The 27,200-nt window shown below is 40.6% G+C and overlaps 1 protein-coding gene across 1 annotated transcript in view; it reads left to right on the top strand.

Moving 5' to 3' along the window:
• The window catches only part of LOC119734615 (putative uncharacterized protein DDB_G0271606), a 28,760-nt gene extending 1,861 nt beyond the window's left edge, over positions 1-26,899 (top strand). Inside the window, exons 2-6 of the mRNA XM_038208151.1 lie at positions 367-369; positions 17,406-17,499; positions 17,763-17,764; positions 24,844-25,928; positions 26,815-26,899. Of these exons, the coding sequence (XP_038064079.1) occupies positions 24,958-25,928; positions 26,815-26,899 (1,056 nt within the window). The 5' untranslated portion in view covers positions 367-369; positions 17,406-17,499; positions 17,763-17,764; positions 24,844-24,957. The remainder of the gene's footprint in view (positions 1-366; positions 370-17,405; positions 17,500-17,762; positions 17,765-24,843; positions 25,929-26,814) is intronic.
• The last annotated feature ends 301 nt before the right edge of the window (positions 26,900-27,200 follow it).

The following is a 27,200-nucleotide window of genomic DNA, read 5'->3' as shown; positions in this document are numbered from 1 at the left end:
AAATTTATCTTACTTTGCATCTATATAAATATGTTCACATACAAAAATCCCTGTTCTTGTGAAATAAAATGTATAGACATTGATGTGAATAATTTGATTTTCCTCGCAAACCATTCAAAATCCACCAGATGAGATTGGAAGACTTTGAAAGATTGAAAAGAAGAACTCGGCCATTTATTACTGTACCAGTACATGGGGAGTGCTGGAAAGTTTAAAGAAACTATTGAAAGTTACAATGTACCGGTACTGTTTTACACGTTTGTTAAAGTATTGCCATTGGTTTCCTGCACAGTGCAGTATTTTGAAGGGGTTCAGGGGGGCTACTAGCAAAAATGCTTGGGGAGTTACTGGTACGGTAGGGTTAAGAAAGTTAACTGTTTACTTCTACAGAATTTTTATTCTTAAAAAGAGACATCGTAAGTTTTTGTTCCAGGTTAGTAGGTACATACATGTACATGTATGGTACCAAGGAAGAGGAGTCATAAAGTGGCCACCCACAACACCCTTGTCCAGTTTCAACAGAGGTCCTATCAGAGTACATAAATGAGGAACTCTCTTGTAAATTCCCCCCAAACACTGTCCAGATTCCCCCCTTCTACTGACAACCTAAGGGTGTTTTCCTATTTATAACACCTACAAGCAATAATGTCTGTACCCATAAGCTCTGTCACAAATCACAAGCCCTGTATGCTTTATGTATACCTTTTTTCCACACTACCCAGGCTTGTCCACACATTTGTACCTGTAGTAGTGACAAGGCTGCCATGGTTTTTGTCACAGGGTGGGCGTCATTTAGTTTGGCAGGAGGATTTGCTTTGTGTAAGCCAGTTCATCGGTCCTTTATTGACTAATTGATACATGTACCAGTAGCCAATTTTACAGGGGAGTGAGGTTGGTTCTTTCCGCGCCTTCCACCGCTATGGTCCAGGTTCAATTCCTGCCCTGGCCATGCCTGATTCCGTCAGTTTTCCCTCAATCTTCTCTTGGGGTTTTCCTCCCACCTCTAAAACACTAATATTTTCAGTGTCTTCTCTCTGCAAGTTTCTTCAGGCTTGCAAGCGGAAAAAATGTTGCAACCTGGGCCCAATTTCCTAGCGCTGCTTAACAGCCGACTTTGTGCTTACCGAACCTCCATCTATTTCATAGGGACCGTTAAGCAGTAAGCACAGCAAAAGCACGCTTAACCCCAGAAGAAAACTTTGCTTAAATCAGTGACGTAACAATAGAAATCTCCATGCGCGCGCAACCGTTAGCATGAAATAGTGCTTAAGCAGCAGCATGATTTTCTGCTATAGTAAGCACAACTTTTCTGCTTACTGTTAAGCAGTGCTATGAAATTGGGCCCAGATGCTTTATCATCTCAATGAAGGTCAGTCATTGCAAATATGATGATAAGACATGAATCTGGGACTGAGAAACAAATTTCTAATTTTGTTAGGAAATACGAAGAAAATTTTCTTGACTCTCCATAGACTTTGTACACAACTACTGAAGTGGCGTCAGGTTGCAACATTTTTTCCTTGCAAGCTACGGTGCCTAGAGCGCTTTTCAGGAGTCCCTGGTTTGAACCAGAAATACATAATAATAATTAAAAAACAATTTTCATCCCCCCCCCATTTAATATACATGTGTACATGTACCCATGCTCATTTGCAAAGATACTGGTTGTCCTTCCAGCGACCCGACATGATGACGGGACTCCAACAGCAGTCCGTCCGGCAGTTGTCTCATAAAAGGTCGTCGACGAGTTAATGTTTGTCTTTTTTATTGCGCATAATTGGACGAATAGGTTGAAGGCCAGAGCCAGAGGTGCGATGCTCGCATTTCTATTTCTGTGTCATCCAGGTAATGGGGAGGAGCTTAAGTTGGGGGGGGGGGACGCATGGTAAGGCACAGAAGACCTCATCGAAGACCTTATCTTATGGCCTGGTTTCCCCAGTCTAGATCGGCAGTACCGGTATATCGGCAAGGAACGGCAGGGGGTTGGATTTGTGTAACAATTGTGTCTTGCGGCAGGATTGGATTGGATGAGGAATACATGTACATTCTTGATTGCTGTTGGGGTCAGGCGGATTGTCTTACACCGCACTAATTTTATTTTCAGACGCGTTGTTAAAGGGAATATACTGTACAACATATATGCTTTTGCTGTAATTTTCAGAAATGGATGGATTTGGGGGTTAGTGTTTTATAACAAATATTGTTGCACTAACTTGTTTGAAGATTTGTGTTCGTAGATGCTGGAAAAACCAAGAAAAATGATCATGTTCCTTTAGTCTGGTTCCCTGACCCCTCTTAAGATGAAACAGAGCAATTTATAGACTTAGGGGAATTGTAAGGTCAGGGAACCAGTCTAGCTGGCTTGTACCCGTGCATGCATGTACCGGTACATGTATTCGATTGCAAACAAAATGCGGACTAACTAAATATGATAAATTGGGGGGGGGGGGGGGGGCAGTATTTGAAAAAAGAGCCAATTTTTTCCAATGCTGGTCGGCTGACCAGCGTTGTAAATTATACAAAAATACCACTTTTCTTGAAAATGACAGCACACCAGGTGCCATGATTTTATGCTTTAGACTGTCATTCACTTACAGTCCAGTGGGCATTTCATAATAATTTGGTAGTTTTGTTTTTTGATGTTTGCAAATATTGCATATCCCTTTAAAGGGAAAAGGTTGTAGCAATCTGATTTCAACGAGACTTGAAATTTTTGAATAGCATCCCAATGATCACTTTCATAGTCTCTAACTTGGCTTCATGACAGAACGACCAATGTAATATGTTATTCATACCAAAAGTATCGAAATGATGCAGCCATGGACAAGCCTTTGAAAAGGTGGGGAATACACCTACTCTTTTGAACATCTCTCGCAAAATCGCTACCAACTCCACAGAAAATTGGCATTACTTTTCAGATACATGTTTTACTCCAATTCAAACATGTAAACTGTGCAGTGTGTACTATGCCTTGCTGGACTTGAGGCAGATTTTTATTGGGGGAAATCGCATTGGTTATTTTTCTTAAATCACAGTTACAGCCCATCCGTAACTTTTACTATCTGTGGTGCAACAGGCAGTGAAACCCCAAGCCCAACGTTTATGAAGCATCCCGGACAGTTGTAATGTGTGACAGATACGACCCGTGCACAACCTCTATGGAGGGTCCCAGTTTGCTGGTTCGGTAAACCAGTGCAGGCACACCACCTGGATCTCCCATAATTCCTCCAACTGCCCCATCGTTCTTTTTTAACTGCTGATCAGCTGACAGTAAGCGTCTTGGGCGGTTCATTAAATCAAAGTTGACCAAGGCCAAGAAAACTTCCTCAACCCCCCCCCCCAAAGAAAATCCCAAATTCAGCTTGAAGACATGAGCCTTGCTTCAGTGTTTTTATTATCCTACTACAAACATCTGTTTACAGGCGGGCACCGTCTTGAAAAAAAAGGTTACATTTGGACATTTTTTTGGAAAGCTGTCAAGGTGACTGGGTGATTGAGGGTAATTGTTGGCTAAAACTAAGCAAACACCCATTTGTTTGTGTGTCAAATGAGCCAGCTTCCTCATCAGCAAAAACTTTCTCTCTTGATTTGAAATTTCTCGATGTAATTTGAAGTAAGAAAGCTGGTCTGGATTGATTGGCCCTCTCTTCCCCTCCCTCCCCCTCCTGTCCTCATCAAACAAATTTCTTAATCCTCTGTCCAAACATTCACAAGATGGTCTCCATCCTACACCTGTGACAGGGGGATTTTTTCCTCTGTCATTCTTCTGGCATGATTTTTTTTCTCTAAAAATAGGGCTTAAGGTAAATTATGTAAATAAATAAATGTAAAGAAATAAATTAAAAGAAATTTTGGATTTTGCTGATGATTGACCCATAAGTCTTTGTGCTTTATTTTCAGTCCATATTCCTGCAACTCAAATTATCTTAGAAACCGAAATTTGTAAAATAAACTTCAGTAAGTTTAAACCCTTACAGTTCTTCAGACAAAAACTCCAGCTGGTTCCTCCCTAAACTTTGTGACCCCAGTTGTTTTGTCCGATTTGTGACCTTTTGGAGTTGCCTCCAAAAGTGCATCCATATAAAACCTGCCATTATCGGTCCCATTTGGCAACCCCATTCTGACCGTAGATGACCAGATTGGCCATATTTTCACCCTGTATCATTGTTTAAGTCCAGCTGCCAAAATCCTTAACTCTCTTCCAAGTACTGTACCTTCATGGAGTACTTACACGAAAATACTCGGCCTGTGTTTCACTTCCCAACCAAAACTGTGGTGACTCTGACATCTTGAGATTTTGATATTATAAATTTCCCTTGCATACATGTATACCGGTAGATGTAGTGTTCATCTTTGAGTTGTCTTTCGTTTGTTGAATCCCGTAACAACAACTCTTTGAGTATCTGTGTGGAACTCAAGCACATACCTCAAAGATGGCTGCTTTGCAAAAGGTCTATTCTGTACAAATCCTTAGGTTTAATTTATTAACCCTAACCACCCTGAATCCTTCAAAATCCTCTTTGCCAAAGTAGACGAATTTGTAGAATTGAGGTTACATGGCAAAAGTGCCTAAATACTGATTTCGTAGGATGCACTTTGTCAAGGTCTTGGGCCGGACCTTGTGTTGTTTTTGCTCAGCCATGCATAAATATAGGCCTGGATTATGCTTGAAATCCTCGGCACTGCTCCAGGATGTCACTGGCCAAGCCTCAACATATTGACAGTCACCGCCACAGGATTTGCAGGATTCAGGCAGTGGTCACCCCTCCACGGACCTTATTCAAGAAATAATGGAGGAATTTGCAGGATTGAGGCTATACATGTATGCTATTTTTATGAGGCCAATTGGAGGATTTTGCAGGATTGAGGCTACATGTATATCCCAGCTAAAAAAGCCTAGGGAGTTAGGGTTAACATGTGTATAGGCCTACATACCTTAATAACAAAAGTAGTCCTGCTGTCATGTGTTCATGTATGAACCCTCCTGCTATTTAAACAGTCACAGACAGTCAAAATTGCCATCCACTTCCCCCACTATACCGGTCTTTTTAACACAGGCTAGTTACATGTACCAGCAGTCAGATCATATGTCAAGTACATTTGTAAGTACTGTGACCAGTCAAACTCAGTCAACAGACCCTACAAAACAGGCAAGTTGTGGTCACAGCTGGTTTATCAATCAGCCGGAGTCAAAGCATACATACATGTACATGTATGCTCTATCAAGTTACATTTAAACACTCCCAGCCAGTCAATCCTGCTTTATGTAGGCTGGGAATTCTTAACTGTTGAAAACCTTCACTTGTTTTATTTTGACTGAAAGGACTACTTGGCACAGAATGTACCGGTATGTTTGCATCCTATAGGAGGGTTAATATCCATTACAGACATCCAAATATCTCTGCTCACAGAGGTCATATGCATGGACGATAGAGGGCGGTGTTGCCTGTTTGATCTGGAAGGCACTTTGATGGCGTGGGAATGCACACATTCTAAAGACACAGAAACAAAGGCAATTTGAGTATTTCCCTAAGTTCACATCTAACTAAAGTTCCCAGCAGAAATGTTACTGTTTTGTTGCGCACTTAAAAGTACATGTATTCTTGTCTTCACCTCTACATGACCTGTGCATATACATGCATTTTCCAGGCATCATAAGTTAATGTCTTTGAATTGTCTTTGAGTCCATTTCAAAATAAAGTTCACAGAAAAAAAAAATACAGTTCTGTACGTCCATTCCCCTAAGTTCACATCAAAGTAAAGTTCACAGCAGAAATGTTACAGTTCTGTTAACTCACTTAAAAGTATATAATGTTGTTTTCACCTCTACATGGCCTGTGCACAAATGCATTTTCCAGGCATCACCAAATTAATGAATGTCTTTGAATTGTCTTTGAGTCCATTTCAAAGTAAAGTTCACAGCAGAAATGTTACAGTTCTGTGAACTCACTTAAAAGTACCGTATGTTTTTGTTTTCACCTCTACATGGCCTGTGCATGTGCGTTTTGCAGGCATCACAAAATTAATGAATGTCTTTGAATTCACATCAAAGTAAAGCTCACAGGAAAAAAAAAAAGACGGTTCTGCTATCTCACTTAACCGTCTTATGCAAACATCATTCTGTGCAAAGTCGTCCTTTCAGTCAAAATCGATCAAGTGACTGTTTGTAACAGTTAAGAGCTCCCAGCCTACATAAAGCAGGATTGACTGGCTGTGACTGTTTATATCACTTGATACAGCTACGCTTTGACTGTAGGTAATTGATAAGCCAGCTGTGCCTACCACATGCCTTGCCTGCTTTTGTCTGTTGACCGAATTTGATGATATATATATTTTAAATATGAACCGACTGTTGGTGACTAGCCTGTGTAAAAGGCATGGCAGGGGAAGAGGATTGATTTTTTGACTGTCTGTGACTTTTCAGACAGCATGAGGGTTAATATATGTAGCAACAATTCCTGTTTTCACTTCTACTGTAGAGGGCCGAGACGCATAATGTGTACAGCTCATCCACATCTGCATGTTTCATCCCCTTGCATCCAAGCCCAGTGCACAGAAAACGTATTCACTGACCATGAATTGGGACATTTTCAATGACCTCAGGTAGGCCTTCTGTGACTCTCAGCACAGATGCCATGCTCTGTACACCACTATCTCTCCTTGTAACATTGTAGATTGAATTCATTTGGTCATTGCCATCAGTCACCGTGATTTAGAAACCAACCAACTGGCATCTATCCATTCTCCAGGCCTCACAAATGAATGTCTTTGAACTGTAATATTCCCCCGTTGTTTTTGTTTCCAGAAAACCTTACCTTGTACTCCTGCGGAATTTGTGCTTTTGGTTTGGGCAAAACCTGTTCAGTATCGTAAATTGTGGTTGTTCCTTTTTTTTTCTCTTCTTGAATCCGAATAAGAATTGATAGGAATGTGGATCTGCCCTCTGAGGTTGAAAAGTTGAGTTCCAGAATTTCTGAGTAGAACTGGTTGTGGTCATGAAAGAATCTACATACATGTAAAGGGAATATCTAAAATTCCTGTGACCAAAGATATTTCATCCTTTCAATAAAATTTGGTTTGTCATCAAAAGAAAGTTTGGCTGCATGTTGCCTGACATTAACCCTAGCCCCCTAGGCCCTTTTTGCTAGGAACCATCCTCAATCCTCCAAAATCCTCCAAAAGTTTGCACTTATTTATGTATGTTGAAATGAAGGATACCCACTGTCTCAATCATTCTAAATCCTCCAACAGCCCTACCTCTCAAAATGCATTCAGCCTCAATACTCCAAAATCCTCGCCAAAATCCGCCTCTTCTTCAAACACCATTCAGCCTCAATCCTCCAAAATCAACTGATACTGAATGTTCATGTGTACTCAATACTTCAGAATCCTCCGAAATTGTATGTTGCATTCGTCCGCAATCCTCCAAAACCCCCCAGAGGACTTTGGAGGATTGAGGAGGGTCAGGGTTAATCATGCATTTATGAAGCTAATCACTGAAGAAAAATTAAGAAATCTGGCAGAAGTGTGTTCAGAATATTCAAAGTTTCCTGCAGAACGTTGCACAATTGCAACAATTATGGTATCAATTATGATACCGGTACATGTAGCCTGTGTGTTGATAAAAATGTACACCCCCCCAAAAAAATAGAAGCCAAAAAAAAAAAGACCCTCACCAACCAAAATAATTTGGACCATAATGTAATTACCATAGAATTCAATAAGATTTTTTGAACTGTCAGTACATTTGACATAATGGTGAGGCTGTTTGCATTATTTTCCAGTGATTCACCCCAGAAATATGGGCACAAGGGTGCCTCTCTTCATCTCATAGCTGGTCCAAGTCTATCCCAAGATCACGCTGGTGTCATAAATATTTGACTTTGGCATTCAGTGACGGGAGATCAGTGACAGCACTGGGCGTACACAAACGAAAAGTGACATCACTCTTGAACTGGCAGGATACTATTATTTCATAGATTGATGGGTCATACCGATACCATTTACATTTCATAGTACATGCAAGCATGTGTATGCATAGATACTGGTATTATGGAATACAAATACAATGTAATGTGGTGCTTACATGTATAGTGCTTTATACCAAAGGTCTCAAAGTACTTCACATTTATTACCCCTGATCATCAGGCCATGAGATCAGTTTTGCAGCGGCTGTAGATCAGCGCATTCTGGTCTCTACCTTCACAGGTACCCATTTATTCTCCTGAGTGAAGAGAGGTGATTGTAGCAAAGTGTCTTGCCCAAGAACACAAGCACCGTGTTCCCCATCAGGGTTCGGACCCACGTACCGTGGAACTTGAGTCGAACACTGTTACCATGTATTTTTGCTAAGAACATTCCTGAATCATCTAAAAACCCTCCACTGTGCAGCAGAACCAATGAAAAATTCCAAGCACTAAAAAAAAAATTCCCATAAGCATGAACCTCCATGTAATGTTTTTGTAAAAGTTGGTCAGCTCTATACCTTCCTCAATCTTACAATATCCTTCTGTACAGGTCTCTGTGTGGGTTTTTAAAAATCTGAAAGGTTTATGATCAGGCAAAAAAAAATATTGTTCTGCTTCCAAATCCATGGCATTCAAATATAGGGTAGGTACCGGTACCGTAGGTAGGGAATTTTTTTTTGCAAAAGGTAGAAATTGAAGGTTTTGGGTGTTTTTTTCTCATTTTTCCCATAAAAAATAGGGTAGGGGCTATCAGAAGAGGGTAGGTAGGGAAACCGGAAGCAGAACTATTTTTTTGGCCTTAATGGAAAAATTACGGAAATTCAAGAAAATCAGTAAGAAACAGGGAATTAGTATCCCAGTATTCCATAGTAAAGTGAAGTTGTTAAAAAATATAAAACCTCATACATATTTATGAACTAAATGCGCTTCTATCATTGGTTGATATTCCAATGCATCAGGGAAGTGAAAAGTAGCTACCCTGGCTTGTGCGCACACGACGCACATGCTATCGCCCAACTGGTTAATAGAATCAGGGAACTAGTACCCCAATATTCCACTTTGAAGTAAACGAATCCCCTCTGAAGTATGCAGAAGTAGTTAAAATTCCTGCCGAGTCCATGACAATTGATATGTGCAGCGTGGACCTCTGCCATTTCCAAACCTCTTTGAGTCTGTTTGCATCATCCCGTCATCAGTGGCACGCGCATGCACCCAGCAGGGGCTATTTTTCTTTTAAGCAAAGAGAAAAATGCTAGTCATCTAATTTAATTGTTGAGAAAAAAAGAGGACCTGACAACTGGCCAGTGGCATTTTTCCTAAGGAAAAAAGGCTTCTGTACAACTGATTTTTGTTTTTTTATATCGGTATGTCCAAACTGTTGTTTGGTATTGAGAGTGGATGCTGTTTTCTTAGCCAAGTTTCACATTTCACATACTACTGCTGTCAGGTGCAGGTCAAGTCAGACCCAAACTAACTTGGACCCAGACCAAGTCGGACCCAGACCAAGTTGGACCCCGACCAACTCGGACCCCGACCAACTCGGACCCCGACCAACTCGGACCCAACCATGACCAACTCAGACCCAACCATGACCAACTCAGACCTAACCATGACTAACTCTCACCCAACCACGAGTAGATTTATCGTTGTAATGCTGAACGTTTGGGCCTTGTAGTTTAGGCCTATCTTTGATTCTTATTTAAGTGTTACAAATGAAATGTTGGTAATACATACATGTCAGTTTCGTTAGTCTAACTTTTTCTTTTAATTCTTCTTTGTTATTTCCGTGTTTCATTATTTGTTTTTTTCGGGCAATGAAGCTTCACACACAGGCTCCTAACTATGTGCCAAAAACAAACATTCATTACTTAAACAATAAATATCTGAGAGGAATTTCGCCGTGGATATTTCGTGAATTGGGGCAAACAACCTGCCCTGCCAATTCGCTGAACTACCCACGCTGTTGTGTCTGTCGCTCCCTCTGCTGCCAGAAACCGCTCCAGTATTGTAATTTTTTGTATTGATATTTCGGATATAAATGTGACCTGTTCTGTCCAAATCAGACTTTTCTGGGCATACATGTAAGGTCTAAAACGAGATTTTTGCATATTGTTAAAATATGTTCTGTTTCCTTTTAATAGGTGGTTTAATTTTTGAAACCTGTTATTCCTGCGCAAAGTTACAATGTATGCTATTTTGAAGTTCATTGTGTCGAAATGTAGAAAACAGATAAAATGGCCACGAACGTCACAAAACAGTAATTTCTTTAACTGATATACACATGTACCTTAACAAATCATCAAAAATACTATAAATAGAGATCAAATTAGGGTTTCAAACTTTTATAGTATATTTTAGACATGCCTCAGGATTACAAATATGCAAAAATTAGAAAATGGAAAAAAATCACCCCCACAGCGTTTTTTGGCCCTATGTCAATTTCAACCTCTGCCCAGAAGCGTCTGCTTTTGACAGAACAGGTCACAGATACCGGTACACTGTAGTCGTGGGCGAAACTGTTAAGCAAGATATTCTTGTGATAATATTTCCTAAGATGCCTGAGCAGTCCCATGTGAAACCACCAAGATCTAGTTTTTGCCCCTTGGAGTGAAAATTAAAAAAGAAAAAGAGCTTCAATCTCTTTGCCAAGCAGCCGTGGTTCAGCGTATCATCCCCGCAGTCTGATCGTCAACATCATTTCTTGAAACAGGTCTCCCTCGCCAACCTCAAGAATGCCATCCTGAAATACCACTGGTATCCAACAGATGGATTCCAAATGTCCGAATGTTCCCACAATTCCTCAGTGGCATACACACGCACACCCACATAAAAACACAGAGACACCCACGCTCGCAAACATCCGATCTGCAGTCAGCGTTATTTATAGTATTAAGCCGGCGTGTAATGCGTTATTGGAGTGATCTGTCTGCTTCCACTCATCCTTCCATTGTTTCACTCATTCTCGGTCTCTCTCGACTTTAGTGGTTTGGCTGGTTTCCAGCGGAAAAACCAGCGGCCGTCGTTAACTGACGATGATATAGTACTACATCTGTGCCAAAGAGAAACATGTTTTATTTTTGAGCACCGTGTCGTTGTTGGACATTCCACTAAGATGCACAGTTGTTTTCTTAAAATCTGTGTTTTTAATTTATTGATAACAATTACATGAAGTGGTCTGCACTGTGCATGTCACTACCATAGAAAAATTCCCAGAACAATTCAAGGAATTCTCCAATTAAAGATATTTTCTAACTGTGTAGAAATAATTCAATCCGTGTAAATGAAGCTACAAATTGTTTAGCAGAAACAGTTTATTGGCCAAAATGTCAATTGAGCTATAGTGACTTGTTCTCCACTGATTTTTGCTCAGCACCAAAATTTTCTATTAAAATAAAAACTTTCTGTGAAACGTTTCCATAAAACTGTTGATAACTTCAACAGTACTGTGTGTGTAACACTGTACAGTGTACTTGTACCATCTACCGGATGTACGTGTGTACATGTACATGTATAGGATCGCATGCTTTTCATGCAGTCGTTTTTGTTTTCAATAATACATTTTCAAAATCCAAAGAAAAACGTTAAAAACCTTTAAGTTTGAGCTAAGTGGATCACACTTTTTTTCGAAAACTGAAAACCATTTAAACAACCTTCTGATCGTGAAACACAATTTCGTCAATTGATAGCACTGTTTCCGAAAATCAGTCAATTGACTGATCTTTGAAAATCACCAACATTTCTTGTTTTCTTCTAAATGACAGCAATCCAGACGGAATACTTTCACGTGGTGTTTAGTACCGATACGATCTCAATCAAAGTAAGCTTTTTGATAATGACGTGGGAGATTTGTTTTGGGATAAATGCAAATGATCCTAGTATGCCTTTCAACTACACATGTACCGGTAGAATCCAATTTCAGCAGTTCTGTTCTTTGAGACATAGCAGAATGCTGGGGCTTATTTGTCACAACACTTTGTAGCAGTCACAACATGGCCTGATCAGGTCAACCCTGAAACTGACCAGAGGCCCAAGAGAGCTTGACCAGAGACTGACCACTGCATACCAATGGAGTACAAAATAATAGCCAAAGACTGCCCTAGTGTAACCTGCTGTATGGGCAACCCATTCAGAAAACCGCTAGAGTGTAACCATCTTGTGATTTACTAGTACCAACTGGTCAGACCCAAAAAAAATTCTGGAAAAAAAAAAATCTGAAAAAAAATATTTGACAGAAGCAGATGTTGGTCAAAGACTTCCATGCCGAGAAGTCATCAAATTGTCAGATTTATGGAAGGAGGCCTTGAGGTGCCATGACTGATAGTAGGAAGACTGAAATTGTTTCAAAACAATAGTTTAAGAGGATTAGGTCTTTGTGTGGTTTCTTTAGGGTTAAAATTACTGAATTCGTTTCGTATACGTGTAAGATTTGCAATTTGAATTAACACCTCAATATTTAGATGGTAATTTATCTGAAGTCACACGTAACCTTGTTTTAATCCCCCTTTTTCTATCCATCCAATAAAAACAAAGTCACAATCTGCTACCTACGTAGGTAACATACCTTTCACTAGTGACTAGTCTCTACAAAAAGAACTCGGCAATAAATCCAAAATGTTTGGAGCACGTGTTGCCCGTGTCAATTGTTTTTATCCTGAAGGTCCAGTTTTTGGGCAATCCAAAGTGTACCCCCCTGGGCCTACCTTTACTGCATTGTAGCCCCATTGCTGCCCCCCACACAAGGAAAACTTTCACAATCAATCATAACAGCTGATGGTGTTATCACATGCACTGATCTCCCAAGTTGGAGGTACAAGACCAACCCCCCCCCCCTTCAAATATTTTGAGATGTGTTGCCCCTTGTTCTTATTGCCCCTGTTTCTGCATTTTGATTGACCCTCCTGGTTTGTAGGAATTTCCAGCTTCTGTTCATGAATTATGTTGGCGTAACAATATGTTGGGAATTCAGGCAGATTTTTGGGGTCATTTTCCAAAAAATTAACGGACATGATTGATGTTCCTAGCTTTCTTCTTAGAATGCAGATTTTTTTAAAATAAGGTACACCTGTAAAAGGCAGAAATCTCACCAAAGTTCTGGTGCATACATTTCATTGTTTGGATACATGTACGGTATGTGAGGAATATGCATGTACATTGTATACATATGTAAGTATTTTTGGTTGGAAAATTGCGTATCTAACGATTATAGCTGACAGGAACAAGGAAATGAAACTACAGAACTCTGCAAAAAAAAAAAACACCAGATTTTTGTGTGTTTCAGTAACCATGCTCAATTTTCATAGAGCTGGTACTGGTACATGTAGGTAGAAAATGTTTCAAAGCAAGGTCATGTACTCAGCAAAACTCTGCTGTAAACCACTTACGGTACAAGTTAGTATTCCTCTGCATGGCAATTTCACTGGTAACCTGCTTTTGCAAAGCAAATATTTCTGTGCTTTAAACAAATTTCTGAACTAAACAGCTCCACGAAATTGGCCCCATTTTTTTTTTAATAACAAAATGCAGAGGTTGATATATGAACTCAATATCACTATCAGGTGAGCTGCACATGAATAACATGAATTCATTGGGGAACTGTAAAGTTTCCAACTAAATGGACCACACGTAAGGGCCCTTCGTACTGTCTACAGACTACAATCTCCGTGTTGGATTCCAGTCCAACATGGAGATTTCAGGAACCCCTTTCACTCTAGCAAGAATCCAACATGGCTTCTACATGGATCTGGTGCGGACGGAGATTCTGTCCCCCCCTCCCTCTCCCCCCGAAAATTCTGTCTCCCCCCCCCCCCCCCTGATTCTGTTCCCCCCCAATTTGCCTGGCTTGTCTGGGATATTGTGTCTTGCAAGACGGTTTGTCCTAGGTGATTCTGTTCCCCTTGCAAAACGGAGATTGTGGTCTCCAACAGAGAATATATGCCCCACCAGGGGTTGAGGTCCTCCACGCGCAACACGCTGGAACTACTTTAGTGAACTTATCTAATATTCCACCGCTCATTTTATGCAGCTTCCACACGTTTTGCTAGATAACTAAAAGAAAAGATAAGACAAAACACTCCTGTTGGTCAAGAAATATTGTGGGTATTATAAAGAGAAAAATAAGAACCATGCACTAATAAAGATTAGTTCAGTATATCAATGGAGTTATTGCATAAAATATTGAGAGCACCTTGCCGAGTTAAATAAAAAAAAAAACCATTTCTATGCTTGAAGCATCTTTATGCATTTCATTATTAAGTATCAGGCATTTGCCACTGCATTTAATGCAGTGTATTTTGGCTACTGGAAGGCCATGCCAAAAAGTTTGATTTTAACATGTTAAAATCCATTTTTTTTTGGTTTTCCATCAAATTATATTATTCACTTTTCAAAGAAAAGGCAACTGCAACCCACATTTCTGGTTACTATTTCTTTGAAAGCTTCACCAGACACGATTATCCACATCCTGAAAAAAACACCCAACTTGTCAAAACTCAACACATTAATCACTATACTGCGCTGGCTCATAAATGTGTTATCACGCTTCTTAATTTTTTTCTCTTCATTTTCCTAACCTGAGCCAAAGTGAGGTCTGACTTAGGATGTGTAGGTCAAAGGTCGCCCAGGGGACTTAATCAATTATTTTTAAACTGGTCCCCCTGTACGTTTGTGTTGCGTACCGGTATTCATGCTAGGCCTACATGTATGTAATTTATGGGCGCCGTGCTGCAGGAAAACTAGCTCCAAATAATACAAAAGTTTTTGCTTTCTGGTATTGTTTATGATTTATTAGCAAGATTTATGATAAGGTTAATATGAACTAAAAGAACTTTTTTTTAAAGAGTTTAGATTTATTATTCAAAACAGTTTTCAGAGCACTGTGTGGAATAATGGACTCTGTGCACAAGTGCTGTACCTCAATGATCACAAAGGGAGAGTTGGGAGAGATGTTCATGCGAAGTCGCTACGAGATTGTGCAAGTTCAGAATAACATTTGTTGCGCATGTATTCGCGCCAAATGTGTACTACCTCCCAATCTTGCCCCATAGTTGTGGGGACCACTCCTGTTGAGCAATAGTTACTATGGGTACCGCAGACACTATGGGGACAGCAGAAAGTCCCCATAAGTACATGTACATGTACATGTTTATGATGTAGGTCATAATTTCCCTAACAATAGAAATCGTCCCCATAACGCGGTGCCGGCCAGGATGCGCACGCCCTTCCGGGATGTCCCTTTCCCTGGAACTGTGGTGGTCAAAAAGTGCCGTCTATTGTATTTGTCCGAATTCACCATAGAACAAGGAATGTAATGAACATGTTTTTACTGACATTTACGTACGTGTATGTAAACATATCTGAGCACCAGAGGGCAGTGTACAGTCAAATGTATGGGGGATACGTACTGTAGGCTGGCTGATGTACATTTACAATGAATCAAAACAGCCATCGAATACATACATGTACAATGTACATGTGTACCAGGGGTATGTGTAGATAGCCAATGTGCACTAGAAATACGTGTACATGTACACTGTACAGCCATTTGAAGGATCCTTGCATCTTAGTCACCCCAGGACATTCTTGTATTGTTACACAATTGCTTGATGAAGAGGAAAATTACAAGGAGAGTTGCTCCCAGGGGGGAAGCAATGAGGCAAGAATGTTGTAATGAAAGGAAAACACATGTAAGCAGGAGGATTTCAAGTACAGTACGTGGATATTAGGCCACGTAAATTAAATTAAATAGTTTCTCGTCCTGGCCGTTTTTTTTAAGAAGGAGGTGGTCCTTTTCTTTTTCCCAGATGATGGATTTGTCAAGATGGATTCCTCCATTTTCTTGACTCTTTTGATGAAACTGTTGTCCAAATGAGGCGTTAACACGTTCTAACATATTCTATACTTTATAAATATAGAGCAATTTTGCGGAAAGAACATTAAAAAAACCAAAAGATATTGCAAATGCTTGATTTTAAAAAAAGAAAAAAACAAGGGGATGGCAGCTGGGAAAAAAAGGAATTGGGCAGGGGCGAGAAACTGCTTTATTTTTTTGACTTGGCCTTACAGCTTGTGTTGTCTTGTATCTGCAAAAACAGTTCTCGTAATTACATGTGTGCTTCAAATAATCGTAAATCTGCTGTAACATACGGTACCCGTATGCCCGTATACGTGTACATGTGTCTTTTCTGTGGTGATCCATATTCCTCCCAGACCTTTTCAAATCAACCAGGAGGTTTTTTCAGAATCTTACAGGAATGAGGAGGCAATGCCCAGTCAGGTGGCTAGATACAGAGGACTTGGAACTCCTCCGGAGTTTTTGGGTGCAATAACGCAGCTTTGGTTTCCTTGGATGGTTTGGACAATTCAGGAAGGTTCCCAACCCACCCCCCCTCCTCAAACCACCCCCTCCCCCCAAAAGGTATGATGGTTAAAAGGCAATCAATATTTAGTATCCACCCCTTGCTTTCCACGCAACTGCACGCTAGATTTGTATACAAATCCCTTCGCCTGGCAAAAATGTCATTAACCACACCTCCCACAAGTCGCCTTGGCAGCTAAAAAAAATAATGGAAAAATCACAGTGAATTTTGCCAGCACGAATCAGACAGCCTTCCAATGGAGCATAAATCTGAGATCATTTTCAAATCCTTTCCGCTAATCGCTGTCAGCCTGGGCCTTAATCAGCGACCTTGATACATGGTTTGAAGCACATAACTCTGGTGTAAGGGGATGAGCCCATGTCCCTGGCAACATATGGAAAAGTTCAACTTGGGAACATTTGGTTTTGAGGTGTAGCCACACTCATTGGTTTGAATAATTTGGAAAATTGTACATTTACCAGAACATTATGTACATTTTCCTGCAAATGTACGTACATGTAGGCCTAATGTACCGGTACAAAGGTAATACAATGTTTGCTTTTGCTGTAATTTTCAGAAATGGATGGATTTGGGGTAAATGTAAACTGTTTTACAGCAAATATTGTTACACTGACCTGTTTAAAGTTTTGTGTTCATTCATGTAAATGCTGGAAAAAACCAAGAAAATTGTTCTTGTAGTCTGGTTCCCCGACGCTACTTAACCAGACTTGCTGGCTTGCACCCATTCACGGATGTATAACCAATTGTAAACAAACTGGACTAACTAATTTAGTAAATTAGGGGAAGTACATGTATTGAAAAAAGTCATATTTTTTCAATGATGGTCGGCCGACCATCCTTGGTAGTGATACAACTTTTCTTGAAAATGACAGCACACCAGGTGCCATGATTTCACAGGATGTTTGAGACTATTACTCACTTACAGTCAAGTAAAGGTATTTCATAACAAATTGGTAGGTTTGTTCTTTGATGTTTGCAAATGTTATATTACCTTTAACCTTGAAAAGAGTTGTTTTTGCCATCTTTTATTTCTAATTTCTCTTCTGTTTTCTTCATTTTTCAGAATTGCTCTGTTCTCAGTTTGATGTTGCTGTACGCAGAAATGGCATCGGGCAGTGCATTTAAACATCACCAGTAAATAATTATAAAAACTGTAAGTAGTTTTGAGACAATAACCAGAACTAACATGTGCAGCATTAAACATGGAAGACTTTAACTGAAAGGAAAGTTTCAATAGAATCAAATCTGTTAAACAGAAACGAACAAGTAGAAATCAACGCTTGTGTGATTACTTAAAGAGGTTGTGGAATGCTTGAAGACATTGCTGTCATTTTTCTGGTATATGTAACCTAAGATGTGATTAAATAAAAAAAGAGGATTGTTTCTGTCATGAAATGAATACAAAAGGTACTTTTGAGAGCTGTTTTCAGGTCCTGTTTCGGCCGGAGCGTGCAATTTGTGTAAGAGTTGTGTAAAAGTTGGGGGCAGCACACAAATCACAGTAAACTCATGACGTAATAAACAGGACTCCTGATGAAGCGTAGTTGCGAATATAATGGGTCTACTCTACAACGGAAACAATACAAAAAACAAAAAGACGTTCAGCATTCCTTAGCCGCTTTAATTCATATAGGCTTTCCCTAACAAAAGCAAGTACAAAGTAACGTGAGGACTAATGTACAGAGTTTAGAGAATTGAGAATGGGAGCTTTTTAAATAGTATCCTTGGATAGAGCTCCATTTTTTTTAGGGGGGGGGGTGTTCTTGTAACCACAGCTACTACTCTCCCAGTGCACCAAGGGTGAAAAGGCCGAGCATAATTCAAGCTGGCTTGCCTGGCCCAGATAACATCAGAAGTGTGTCTGCCACACGCCAGGCAGCAAGTCACCCCCTGTCCGGACTTGACATAAATTTCAAATTCGGCTGTGAATAATACGACCATAGAAAAAGAAAAAAAAATTGCGGGGGACTTAAAGGTTAAAAGTCAAAGGGAATGGGCTGTTGGGTAGCCCTGGAGTTGAAAAAAAGAAAAAAAAAAAGCAAAGGAATGAAAGGAAATTAGAAGAGATTGAAAGAAAAGGAACAAGGCATGCCGAGCATTCCAACATGTTATGAGCGTGGTTGGTGGCTGTAGTCAGGGGAGCGGGTCGGCAATTACTGATGGGACAAACATTGTGATGTCACCCACTGGGTCCACGTGGCAGGTACGGGCCCGATACCTGGTTCGCCCCGGATCGGGTTTAGTGGATGGTGTAACCTAGAGTTAAAGGAGCACTTTTGACCAGAATGCATCCATTTGGGCTCTAAAATATCAAAAAACAAAAACAGTCGGAAAGATGGTAACAAAGTTCACACAATACTGGAAAATGTACGGTTTCCATGTAAATATCGTGCGTTTGAATTTTGGGGTACACAATTTTAGATTCTAAAAAGCAAGCCATTAAAGCGCTATATTCGTCATTCCAGTAGCACATGTTTCTTTTCAAAAAGTTGTTTCAAACACACACGTGCTTTCATTTTTGAGAGATGTGATTTCTGACAGGGAATTTTCACTTGCTTGATGCGCATTAAAACGCGGCGCTAGTCTGACATTGACAGCCTTGGCCCATTATTCGATGGCTTTAATCGGTGCTGAAGTTCATATAGTCAAGGCAAAATATAGCGGGCATGTCAGATGTATCCAAACGGGGCTTTTCAATATTTTTTTTCCATAAAGGCTGGTTCATACATGTACTTCATGCGAATGCGATGCGAGCTTGATGTCACAAAGCATTTGCTGCGAAATTCGCTGGAGTTGAAATGTGTTCAACTTTTGCAAATTTGCAGCTCAAAAACTTGCCCTGACATCACAAATTCGCGTTCGCGTTCGCTTTTGCGCCGAGTATGAACTGGCTGTTACATGTGTAAGTGTAAGACATTATGTGGATTTCTTGCGACTCAAAAACATTTGAAATGTGGTTAGTAAACAAAGCGTTAAATGTTGTCAAGCTCGGGATAAATGAGTACCTTTAAGGTTTCAGCCCGCACACCTGCTGAGGGGGGTGGGGCCCAGTGGCGACTGCCCACCACAGCTTTGCCAGCCTAGCAGTTTACCACCAGCGGCCCTGGCTGTAGTTATTTTTATGAGTCCACTGCTGATTTTGGAAAGGCTGGTCCAGTTGTATTGTGTAAAAACTAGATCTTTGAAATTTGTGTCGTGGGTTTAGGGTTGCATATCACCAGTAAATTTCTATTGGGGCCAACAACAAAACAGGGAAATAATTTTGTTTATTCCCTTATTTTGTTTTTTAATACATCAAGTGAAAACCAAAGAAGGTATTTTCAGCTAGACAGAGCAAAGCAACCCGCATCAAAAATGAGTGTCCATGTTATTTCATCATCGTGAAGAGGCATTGCCTGTCACCATCCACAAACTTGTTTTTGCTTGATTGAAATTCCACTTTCACTTTTGCACCTGTTCTTGTGGACGGTGCTTTTTTTAATGACACACGATGAACATGTTATTGTATACAAAATTTCAGCTGAAACAAACGTCTACCAGCTTTTGGTCCACGTACAATACCATTGCCCAAACTTTAACACTCAAGTTTGTAAGCCATGTTTCCTGAAAGGTACATGTAATGTACAACATTTGCAAATGTTAAAAACTACCAAATTGTTAATATGAAATACCTAAATCTGACTAACTTTGTAAGTAAATAATAGTCTAAAGCATTGTGTGAAATAATTGTGCCTGGTATGCTGTCATTAAATAAAAGTGCAGTTTTGTACTATTTTGCGACAATGGTTCAGCCAACCATCGTTCGGGGAAAAAAATTGCTTTTTTTCAAATACTACCCTCAATTGACCAAATTTAGTTAGTCCACATTTTGTTTGCAGTCGGTAGGATACCTGTGAATGCACATAAGCCAGCTAGTCTGGTTCCGTGACATCTATACACATTGTCCGTTTCGTCTGAAGCGTTGGTTCAGGGAACCAGACTACAAAAACAACAATTTTAATTTTTTTTGAAAACACAAAACTGTGAACAGGTCTGTGGAACGATTTTTGCTAAAATATACCAACCCCCAAATCCGTCCATGTATACCTGAAAAAATAAAAAGTAGAACTTTGTCTTTTTCCTTTTTTTTTCTCATCGATGACACCCATCTGTCTATCATGTGCTACAACAGTTGTTCATCATTCCGGAACAAAATCCTCAGAATTTGGTATCTGACGTCGTACTGGGTTTGTGGGGAGCGTGGTCCCTAATGCGAAAACAAAATGTTCGCAAACTTGGCTCCGAGATCCGAAGATGGTAGAAATAAAAACATTGGTTGGTCGTGGTGCCTGCGGAGTCTACGAGCAACATATGGTTTTGTCTCAAGGTTAGGAAGATCTTCAGTGGGCGTACGGGCAGATCTTCTCCAGCTTGACGCTCTGCAATGTGCATCAGCTCAGCATCTGTCTGATATTTACTTATACTCCGTCAATGTATGATATATGTTAATGTCGACCAAACTGTAAATCCAAGGTTAATTTGTATTTAATCATTTACAGGTCCATGTCCAGTTAGTCATTCCCTACACATGTCGCTTGAATGTATAGCCCGAATATGCATTGCATGGACATGGTACGTGTACATGATTGTGAATATGAATGCACGGTACATCTAAAAAGTGAATGAAAATGCATTCCTTTCACTTCACTGAAAATGAAAACAATAACATCTGCATTCGGTATGTACATATATACATGTGTGGGTCATTCTATAAATTTGGGGTACATGTACACTTTGTTCCTGTCCCTGATCTGAGTTTGTAATTCTAGGTGCACTGGATGCAGTCATCCTCCAAGAGTGATTATGAATAGCAAACGAACCATCTTCAATCCTGCAACATCTTCCAAAACCTCCTGGTTGATTTTGAAGTACCGTAGCTGGAAAGAGTTGTGGGGTCTGTGACGAAAACACGTTCATGTTATGACATGTGACGAATAAGCTGAGGGCAAGTAGGCAGATTCAGTCACGCTTCACTGATGTCCGCTATAAGTGACGTCGCAAAAAAAATGGCAGCCACTGCATACACCACCCAAAAAACTGAACAAAAGCAATCAATTGGCCCCCCTCCCCCTTGCTTTTCATATTAAATTTGGGGTGCAAAATTGTTGGACCCACTTTTTCGGGGAACAAAAATGTTTTTGGCCCCCCCCCCCCATGTTCTGGATCCAGCCTTGCTAGTACACTTCAATCCCTTCACTTGAAATTGACATACAGGGTTTTAAAGGGTTTATACATGTAATTAACCTAAACCATGAAGTATTTTTTATAACAGCGCCCTCTGTGAGTCAAGCTTAAGAGCAGTTATGATAAGAACTACATGTGGAACCATTTCAATCATCCTTGCTTTACCTGCACTCTAGATTGTGAAATCAAAATCTACTTTTCCAAGTTTGTTGGTATTCTGCAGGCAGGAAGTACAGTACAATGCGGAAAATATAGCAGTGGCTGCTGATGTTGCCATTCCTGGTTATTTAACCATGGAGGAATAAGAATTAACGCACTTGAATGTCGTGCAGACAAACATCGTCCATCAGCCTAATGTGATGGCTAATGATGTGGGAGGAATATGGAATTTGTTTGTTTGAAGAAGCCACTGGCCCCTCCGGTCTTGAGCAGTGGCTGGAATGTGCTCTGGGTATACGTTCCTCCACGTCCAACTCGGTCCAGGAATAATTATTCTCAAGTTTTGGCGGAAGATATAAATCTTGAGGATTTCCTCTGGCCCATGTTCGGATGGGTTAACAAAACTATCAAAGACAGGGATGATGCCAAATACACAAAGTGTTTAGAGAACTGCAGGATAGGATGTATACGCATGATGCTCTGTTGGAGTGATTGAAATATGGAAAGCATTAAAGGGTGCATGACATGCAGTTTACACTGGAATCTATTTTGTACAAATATCCATTCCTCTGAAATGTATGAAAGTAATGACATTCCTTTTTGGCTAATTTTTTTTTATAAACTCCACTTCTTTAAACATTTAAGAAACAATTCCAAGCTTTTTCTGACAGGTGAGGGCGCTGTTGCTGTGATGTCAGTTTTGGTACACATTCTTCAGTCATGGGGTGTTCTGTTCAAATTGTGAAGCTGAGTTTTTTGGTTACTGAAAAAAAAATGTGCACAAATTTTGTTCATAGACTTACTTTCATGTACTAAAACGGTGTACAAAATGTACATGTATCACTAAAACCAAACAAATTAGCTTGGCAAAACCCCTGAAATTCTGGAAACTTTTGATGCTGGAGCAGCTGCTGTATAACGCTGAAGTTTCTGCCTAAAATGACATCACAGTTTTGCTCATGAATATGGGAATATGCATAAGCAGCAGAACCGAAAAGATGTCAAAACACCCTTGGAAATGGCAATATGCAGATTGAAAATAAGGATAAATGGGACATGCATTGATACAAATGTTATTACATGGGGCCCTTTAACCCTCCTGCTATTTAAACAGTCACAGACAGTCAAAATTCATTTCCACTTCCCCTACTATACAAAGGCTATGTCACCAGCAGTCAGAACATATGTCAAGGAAGCACTGTGACTAGTCAAACTGGGTCAACAGACAAAGCAGCCAAGTTGTGGTCACAGCTGTTTTATCACCCACCCGGAGTCAAAGCATAGATGCACCAAGTTACTTGAACAGTCCCAGCCAGTCAATCCTGCTTTATGTAGGCTGGGAATTCTTAACTGTTGAAAATAGTCACTTGTTTGATTTTGACTGAAAGGATACATTTGCGGTATTGACGTGGACCTTTCTTACTATAGGAACCTACATACATGTAATCTTTTGAATAAGGATTTGCACTGAAACAATTAGAGCAGCACAAGGAGCACTCCTCAATTTGGATCAGAAATAAAGTTGCATCATGTACAATGTATGTAAAATTCTTGTGAGTAGCTCAAACGAAGCAGGTGCTCTAAATACCGTACAGAAAGATCCATTGCCAGTCCTTTTCCCTTTCAAGAACTGGAACATTTTGTAGATATTTTAATAATAAACATTCATTGATTTGATCTCAAATCAGAATTGAATCAGTTGATATATGCTTTAAGTCTTTTGGGGAAGTTTTGGCCAACTGCCCTCCCACATTCTCATTCCCAAAATACCATTACCCACATGTATGTACATTGACATACCCGCATTCACCAGTAACGGTAGTTCCAGGTTTACGTTAAACATTGTTAAACAGACGTAGTTTCACTTGAATCTCGTGATGCACTTCTTACTCTGTAGAGTGCACACTAAGAAAGCAGAAGATTGACACCATTTTGTCAAAACATTCTTTGCAACCGATGCTTCTAAATCATCCAAATGGCACCACTTAACTTTCCTTATCAAGAAAAAAAATAAAACATACGGACATCAACAGCTGCATGGAAGAAATATGACGTGCTTGTGTTGCACGTCAGACAACGTGCCAAAGAGAAAACTAGGATATCGTGCCAATAAATGAAGCCACAGAAGTGGAGGGTATTACAGCAAATCCTTCATCAGACACTCAGCTCATTGTTCTACTCAGGATGCTACCAAAGACTTTATCTTGGCCTTTGCCTTGTGCTGTCTTAACCAGGTTTTTTTGAAAGAGAGGTTTCAATTTGACGTTCTATACATGTAGGCTAGTTTACAATATAAAGGCCGGTTCATACTCAGCGCAAAATCGAAAGCTAATACGAATTTGTAATGTTATGGCAATTATTTGCGGAGAATTTGTGAAAGTTGAACATACAATGTATTTCAACTCGGGCGAATTTCGCAGCAAATGTTTCCTGAGGTCAAAGTTGCTTCGCATTCGCACTCGCATGAAGTATGAATCATGCTTATGACAAATTGTGTGGTTTGATGGTAATCCAGTATTTTCTTGTCTAATATTCCCCCCTCCCCTTCTATTCGCTTTATCAACCCTCCAAATTTGGAACAAGTTGACTCATTGTTTATTATTGGCATGGAAACAGTTTTTTTGTTCTTTTGTTCTTTACGTCCATGTATTTTTGACTAGTCATTAATCTCAAATTTTGTACAGGAGACTAAACCTTTTTTTCCCCCCTTCTTTTTTTGTGGTAATTTTTGGGTTTTTTTTAGGTGGGAGTGGGGGTAAGGGAGGAGGGGGGGATTTGCAAATTTTTGGCCCTCGGGAGGGCAAGACAATTTACAAAGTAGTAAAGAACTAGTCGTCATAAAATATGTTTGATGAGATGGGAATAACAATAACAATGTAATGAATCATAACTGAAATTACTGTTTACATGTACATGTATCTAGTAAAATGATGAATATATTGATTTTTTTAGTGCAAGATTTTGTGCCTCTTAAATTTAATTCTATTTCTTTCCCACATGTTGACCAGCATGAAGAAAAGTGGAAGTGAAAAAGTAAAAACAAATTAGCAATGTCATGCATTGACATTATTAACTTTTTGAACCTAATGAATCCTTTTTTTTTCTATGCGTGCATGCAGAAAATGATGCTGAATTCAATTCGTCACCGCTGCTTGTGAGTGGCCTTTGCAAACACAAACCCGAGAGCAGACCTAGTGACGCAACTCCCTTCCCCCACACATCTGGAAATCAGGATGGAGCTACCCACGTCTCCCCTTGGCGGTGGGGAGTCCGAGATGGACTTCTCCATGAACGTTTGCAGCCCCGAGGCCATGGCCTACTCGCTGTTTGAGGAGCGGGAACCCTCCCCACCTCCGCCAACCACCACAACCGCCACAGAGGCACCAGTACCCCCTCCCCCACCACTGCCACCTGTAACTGACAAGGTAACCGATAACCAGACAGCATCAGTGATTATGTCGGCCATCCCAATTGTGACTATTCCGCAGACTACCATGGTGACGCCGACGATTATTCAGGTCCAGCAGATCCAGCAAGTGCCGCAGCAAAGGTTGACTTTGCAGCCGATTCAGGCGCAGACGATACAGGCGCAGACGATACAGGCGCAGACAATACAGGCGCAGACAATACAGCCAGTGCAGCAAACTATCACATCACAGCAGCTGCAACAGCTGACCCTGCAGCAGCAGCTACAGCTGCAGCAGCAGTTGCAGCAGCAAGGACTGCGGTTACAGGGACAGCCACAGCTGGTATTAACTCAGGCACAGAACCAGCCGATACAGCAAGTGCAGTTACAACAGCAGCAACAAATACGAGCTCAGCAGCAATTGCTCCAGCGACAGCTGCTGGAGCAGCAGCAGAAGCAAGCGTTGAAGCTACAACAGCAACAACCTGTCATGCAACAACTGCAGACTGTACAGCAGCAGTTGCAGCTAAGAAAGCAACAACTGCTGCAGTTGCAGCAAGCTCAGATAGCACAGCAGGGTCAACAAATACAAGTGCAACAGGGACCAGGGACACAGACAGGACAAATACAACTCCAGCAGTTGCAACAGCAGCAGCAAATACAACGGCAACAGCAGCAACAGCAGCAAATACAGCAGCAACAGCAGCAACAGCAAATACAGCAGCAACAACAACAAATGAAGCAACAACTTCTGCAGCAGCAACAGCAGCAGATGCAACAGCAGCAGCAACTTTTACAGCAAGGACAGCAGCAGCAACAACAACAGCAGCAAGGACAGCTGCAGCAGCAACAACAACAACAACAACAACAGGAGCAGCAACTTTTACAACAACAGCAGGAGCAACAGCAGCAACAACTGTTACTGCAGCAACAACAATTTCTACAACAGCTGCAGCAAGAGACCACTGAGAACACGATTGATCCCATTGATATGGAGGCTAAAAGTCCACAACATTCAGTCGATGAAGTATCCATCACGGAAAATCTTGAAAAGAAGAAAGATGGTAAGTATCCACTCACTCAGGTTTTCCTTTGTTCCCAACGATAGTGGATTGTGCATATCTAACAGCATGGTTAGACCAGCGTGCCTGCTCGCACTAGTACGTCTTCGGAAACTTTTTCTTTATTTGGCCCAAGGCTTTCCTAGGGAACCAATCAGCGATCGCGCGGCGATGGTTGTAAACATACGCACTACGTGCATTGATCAAGCATCGCTCATTAGATATGCAACGCAGTGATACCCCCGAGCGAACGACTGCCGATATCAAATGGGAAACCGCCGTTTTGTTCCAAGATATTAATATTTACACCAATGGTCTAATTTACATAAAACGGCCACGCCCCCATTACTGCAAGATTTCCAAGACGTTAGTGCAAGAAAGTATCCAAAAAAACCCAATTGTGCGAGGGCGCTCTACAACAATGCAACCATTGCTATCGATCACTGACGCCTTGGGCCAAGACTAAGGGTTATCACAAGTCAATCACAAGTCATGCAATCTTTAGCGAAGTGACAAGCTGTTCAAATGAACCGTGGATAACCATTCCTTTGGCATCGTTCAATACCGTGTAACTTGCAAACCTGTGATTGACTTATGATTACCTAAATGACAACTTTGCTTAGGAAAGGGGGCATACACATACCCTTGACACATCCTAGGGTTGTGGAGCCTTTCTACCACTCGGGACCCTCTACCATTCCAGCGTGATGCCCATTGAGAATATTGAGAGACGTTTCCAAAATCAGCTTTGCCTACATGTACTGTACAGCTTTGGTTTTAGGCTTTGGTTTTTAAATTTTAATCCCTGAAACCTTCCAGCTCAGTGCGGCCTTATATGAAACATCGATTCCTCAAAGCAAAAATTAGAGAACGTGATCATTGCCAATGTACATTTTCATCCTTTTTAGCGAGCCTTCAAAATGTCACTGGAGTTTGAGGTAAAGCCAAAGTTGCAGAAAAGCCAAGATTTGATAAAGGAAAACAAAAAGTGCCTACATATATGAAGTAT

Source organism: Patiria miniata, unplaced genomic scaffold (genome assembly GCF_015706575.1).
Source record: "Patiria miniata isolate m_02_andy unplaced genomic scaffold, ASM1570657v1 HiC_scaffold_27, whole genome shotgun sequence".
Lineage (NCBI taxonomy): Eukaryota > Metazoa > Echinodermata > Asteroidea > Valvatida > Asterinidae > Patiria > Patiria miniata.
This window is presented reverse-complemented; position numbering and strand designations above follow the sequence as displayed.